Genomic DNA, 5,506 nt, shown 5'->3' on the forward strand with positions numbered 1-5,506 from the left:
TGTTTGCTCTGCTCTTATTTTGTATATTTGTTTAATGGACGTTGAGATTGAATACTGTTCGTTATTTCCATATCCTTCTTCATAATAATTTGGATTTGATTCCCAATTGCTTCCATCCCTACCCCAAAGGGCCATGATTTGAACCTTAAATCTTCAATACATGAGGATGCTTAAATGTCAATTTGTTTAAACATAGCTTTTCTGTTCTGTGATTTTCCCCTTTTTTCTCTGTAAAACTTTATGACCCCACCCTTCCCTTGGGGGTTATGATTTGAAAAAAAAATTAGACTACCTAATTATTGCTTCCATATAAATACCCGTATCACTAATCATCGCTTTGCTATTATTGAGAAGAAGATTTTTTAAATATATTTTAATGTAAAACTTGGATACCCCATTGTGGCCCCATCCTATCCCTGGGGCTTATGATTTGAACATACTAGAATCTACACTACCTGAGAATGATTCCATATAAATATCACTAATCATGGCTTTGAAGTACTTGAGATGATTTTAAAAGGTTACTCCATCTGTCCTGTGTAACATTTCGATCAGCCATTCTGGCTCCACCCGACCCCCGGGGGTCATATTATGAACAAACTTGAATATACACTACCTGGGGATGATTTCACATGAGTTTCATCTTGCCTGTCTAAATGGTTCTTGTGAAGATTTTTAAAGATTGTTCCAACATATTTCTATATATGTTAAACTGTGATCGGTCATTGTGGCCCCACCCTACTCCCGGGGGACATGATTTGACCAAACTTGAATCTACACTACCTGTGGATGATTTCAGATGTTTGATCTTTCCTGGCCAGTAGTTCTCGAGAAGAAGACTATTAAAGATTTTTCTGATATATTCTTATGTAAAATTTTGATCAGCCATTGTGGCCCCATCCTAATCTAGGCTACCTGTGAATGCTTCCAGAGTTTCAGCTTTCCTGGCCCAGTAGTTCTTGAAAAGACGATTTTTAATTTTTTAAAATATTTTATTGTAAATCTTTGATCAGACATTGTGACCCCTGCCTATCCTTCGGGGTTATAATTTGAAAAAAACTTGAATCTACACTACCTGATTATGATTTCATATGAGTTTCATCTTTCCTGGAACAGTGGTTCTTGAGAAGAAAAGTTTTAAAGATTTTTCCTACATGTATACAATCCTATGTAAAATTTTGATCTGCTATTTTTGCGCCAACTTGCCCCTAGGGGTCATGATCTGGACGGATTTGAATCAACACTACCTAAGGATGATTCAACATGAGTTTCATCTTTCTTGGCCAAGTGGTTCTTTAAGAGAAACTTTTTTAAATGCCATTATTTTTTCGCTTATTCATAATCATCTCCACTCTGGCCCTTTTTAAAAAAATTAAATCTCCTTCCTCCAGTGGTTCTAGATCTTGAGGAAAAGATGAAAACATGAAAAGATTACGACGACAACACCGACGACGACGACAGACAACGGACAAAGATCAGAAAAGCTCACTTGAGCCAAGTGAGCTAATAACGCAGACAGTGTGAGGAGATATAGAGTTTGTTTTTATTAATCAGCATACAAGAGAAAGCCAGAAAAACTACTCTCCCAGGCTATCCCGTTAGTGCCGTCAGTGGTTTGTACCCTTACCCAGACACTGTCACCGTCATTGATGTGCAGGACGGCCATACCCCCACCGTTAGAGCAGTGAGTGTCATCTCCAGTATAATGCGCCGCCATAACCTTACCCTCAACGACAAGGCCTGTTCGGAGTTCATGACCCGGGGAGCAGAGAAGTATTGTGACGTCAAATACGTAGATTCCAGAAATGTTCGGAATGAAAGTTCCGGTAGAATGATGATAACAGTTTCCCACGTTTGTTAAATCATTCGAAAAAATCAAGGCTTGGTGAACTGCCAGGTTATGGTTTTCTTTGATTCGATTGGCATAAAAAGCTATTTTTGGAGAACCTAGAAAATAAAATTATTTGTATAAACATGGACATATGATACAAATCATATCAAATGAAAAAGTATTTTTGTATTTGTTTATTTCATCTCATAATTTTGAAAAAAAAATCTAGTCAAAATGAAATATTTTGAATGCATAATATTAAATTTAATAGTCTTTAAGTTACTATATATTTTGATCACTCAGATATTTGCGCTCTCCGATATTGAAGAGTAAATCTTAATTGCAATTGTGCGCACATGGGTTGCAGGGTAGGGGGATATAATTTAATTTCAGTTGTTACAAATCATTTGATTGGTAAAACAGTTTTATCCATTTTGTATAACATAAATCGCCTACGTCACAATGAGTTACGTCTCATGACTCCGCTTGACGTTAACTTTTAAAATATGCGATATCTGAAGCCTTTTTCCAAGGGAAAAAACGGAAAAAATTATCTCATTGTCTACATTGAAATTAAAGTATAAGGGATGAAACTTATTTCAACTTATGCTATACTTTATAACATAAGTTGACATAAGATTCATTCCTTAGATAATCCAGTGAGTCTCATTGAGTACATGTATGTAGATGCAAAGTATACGTCAAAGACTTACCCGAACCACCAGAAGAAGAAAAGTTTCCTGAATTCATTAATAATCGCTTTGTGTTTGACCATTTTTGTAACGGAGTGGAGGATTCAGAAGAGCCAAACTTGTCAGTCCTCTGAGTTCCGCCCTGAAGTTGGTCAGACTTCTGAGTTGCTCTTTGTTCCGGTTTTCTATCCACTTCCTGTCGGAGTTGATTTATTTCCCCTTTCTGGTGTAGGATTTTCGTTTCCTGTAGAAGGACCTTTTCTCTCAATTCAATCAATTCCGTCCGCAGTGCTTGTATGTCATCCACACAATGTACACTACCAGAGTCTAGCTGGTCTTCCGATTTTATGCAGTCTATGAAGAAGAAAAGAATAACAAATTTGTAGACTCCCATACTTGGTATAATCTGAACTACAATATGGATCTAATGTACAGAATAAATTTGAATCTATATTGATAAGAACTGATAAGAATGCTTTAACAGAGTTTTATCAGTGACCTGCTTATGACAGATTTAAGAGATACATGTATGAAGACAACGCACAGTAATCAAGAAAAAATTTCATACTATTTAGAAGTAAAGAAAACATGAACCCCTTAATCAAATTTAAGCAATTGAATCAGATACCGAAGAGGAAAGAACAAGGCAAAGCGGCTTTAATCACTGAAAAAAAAATAAAAAAAAATCCTTCGACAACTCAGTGTGTAAAAATGATCTTACAGGGAAAATCGTAACTCAGCATTTGACTTAATAGATTATATCAGTCACAAGGTAATTGCTAACAGAAACTCTTAGACATCAGACTATTTCGTTAAAAAGCTTCACATTTTGACCTTAAATTGTCACACAGGGCCAATAGTCTTTTTTTTTCTCAAACAATGAGAAGTGCGGGTTCTCTATCGTGCTAATGCGTCAAATATCAGGAGTCTTGATTTCAAGATCTCATCGGCATTTCATGCTGACAAAAAACGTCCGAGACTGACCTGAAAAAATACTAATTAAGTAAATGTTAATTCTCTACGCGCACGATAGAGAACCCTAGAGCTCCACCGAATTAGCTAATATGAGGTACTGTACTAAAGTCACATTAAGACTTGAAATGATAAAGATCCACGAAAAATCATCTAAGATCTTCTCATTTAATCAGTTGAATTAAAATTATCCCGCCTCAGACAAATTTGTAGATTGCTGATTGGATGAAGGCTGATCACATGAAGCCCTGAAATTTTCCGTATTACGTCGCCGTCAAGGAGTAATTAATATGAAAATCGCGCACGCGATTACCTTCGAGGCGTTGATTTTTAAAATACAAATGGCGGATAAAAAACGGTTTATGTAGGTAGTTTAGTTAAAACTCTTGTTACCCTAACGATATTTTATGTTGATGATTATTGAATTAGAACTTATATTTTTTGTTTTATATTAAAAAAGGTCTTCAGCGGGATAAATTCGCCTCGCCCAATACGGATTTCCATTTCACACTCTGTATGAATCCGTATTAGGTCACTAACTGACTGTGTTACTAATAATATGAGTCATAAAACAGAAAAAAAACATGAAAAACATTGTGGGTTGACTCAATGACACAAAAACCCACATGAAAAATTTGAAGAAATTTTTCTAGAACAGATACAACTTTATTAACATCGAGTGTCATAAAAAATAGAGAAAGGTTGCTTTTCTCAAATTACAATTAAATAGATTAAAATTTGAAACAATAGAAAATCGAGAAACGTATATATTCCTTGCAAATGAATAAAAATTAACCTTAGACTATGCACAGTACTGAAATGACCCCGTGGGGATCCGGGTTAGAATAGGTCCTCAGTACCCCTTTGCTTGTCCTAAAAGGCGACTAAATGGGGTGGTCCTTCGGGTGAGACCGTATAAACCAAGGCCCCGTGTCACAGCAGGTGTGGCACGATAAAGATCCCTCCCTGCTCAAAGGCCGTTAATGCCGAGCATAGGCCTAAATTTGCAACCCTTCGTCGGCAATGCTGACGTTTCCATATCAGTGAAATACTAGTATTCTGGAGAGGGACGTTAAAAAGTATACAATCAATCGATCAATACTGAAAGATATGCTGCATTATTGAAACTTTTGAAAATACATTTTTATGTAAATCTTTACAGAAAAAAATGTAACATTCATTAAAAAAATACCAAGTTATTGTAAAATTTTGTTTATTTCGTTATTATGGCAGCAAGACTTTTGGTGAAAACTATCCTGGAGAGAATTATTGTTGAAAGATTCTTGCCTCCTTAATTGATGATGATCTCGATTTCCCTGACATTTAAAGCTATTCCAGACGTTTATATTCCAATTATCTAGACTTCAGCAATTTTTTTCTTGCAATCGTGAACTAAATTTTGTTTTTCTTTTTTTTTTTAAAGCTACATGTTTAATAAATCTGTGACCCACATTTTTACTAATAGCTTATTTAAAATTTCAAAGAACAAAGCATAGTTTTCAAAAGACGGTCTTTTTTAATCTATCGATTAGTTAAGTAAATTTGAACAGAATATTATAATAAATATATTTAGTTAATTTTTATTTATTAGATCTCCTTGTATTTTCTCTTTGATTTAAATACGGGTACCACATTTGAATTTAAACTGACAATGTGCTTACATACACAATATAATTTTTTTTTAGAAAAATACAGTGTAAAAAAGTCTGCATTAACATCTTTCAAATATTAAATGACCTTAATGTAGTCCGATACTCAGGTTTATAAAATTAGGAGTTAAGTAATCAAAAATACTCATAAAAGTATATCTGAATCCACAAAGTTATGTCAATTTATCCACAGTATTTCTTCAAAAGTTAAGATTAAAGTTAATCATATTATATAGGGAAAATTGCCAAATCTCCAATATTTTTGCAGAAAAAGCGAATTGGAATATCTGCTATGCATTTTTTAATCGCAAATTGATCAACAAAAATATTTAAGGTTAAAAAACGATAGGTATCCAGGCATT

The 5,506-nt window shown here is 34.5% G+C and overlaps 1 protein-coding gene across 1 annotated transcript; it reads right to left on the bottom strand.

Moving 5' to 3' along the window:
• Window positions 1-1,470: 1,470 nt before the first annotated feature.
• LOC134280617 (complement C1q-like protein 3) lies at window positions 1,471-2,938 on the bottom strand. The gene is made up of 2 exons (XM_062763059.1): window positions 2,545-2,938; window positions 1,471-1,947 (listed from the first exon to the last, which is right to left on the bottom strand). Exons 1-2 carry the CDS (start codon window positions 2,915-2,917, stop codon window positions 1,547-1,549), a joined length of 774 nt encoding a protein of 257 aa, XP_062619043.1. The 5' UTR covers window positions 2,918-2,938; the 3' UTR covers window positions 1,471-1,546.
• Between the last annotated feature and the right edge of the window lie 2,568 nt (window positions 2,939-5,506).

Source organism: Saccostrea cucullata, unplaced genomic scaffold (genome assembly GCF_032062105.1).
Source record: "Saccostrea cucullata isolate Sc308-1 unplaced genomic scaffold, CSIRO_AGI_Scuc_v1 ctg6265, whole genome shotgun sequence".
Lineage (NCBI taxonomy): Eukaryota > Metazoa > Mollusca > Bivalvia > Ostreida > Ostreidae > Saccostrea > Saccostrea cuccullata.

Coding starts and splice junctions, on each gene's coding strand:
- LOC134280617 (XM_062763059.1), bottom strand. CDS start 2,917: ATGGGAGTCTACAAATTTGTTATTCTTTTCTTCTTCATAGACTGCATA. Junction 1,948..2,544: donor TTCTTCTTCTGGTGGTTCGG/GTAAGTCTTTGA, acceptor TTTATTTTCTAG/GTTCTCCAAAAATAGCTTTT.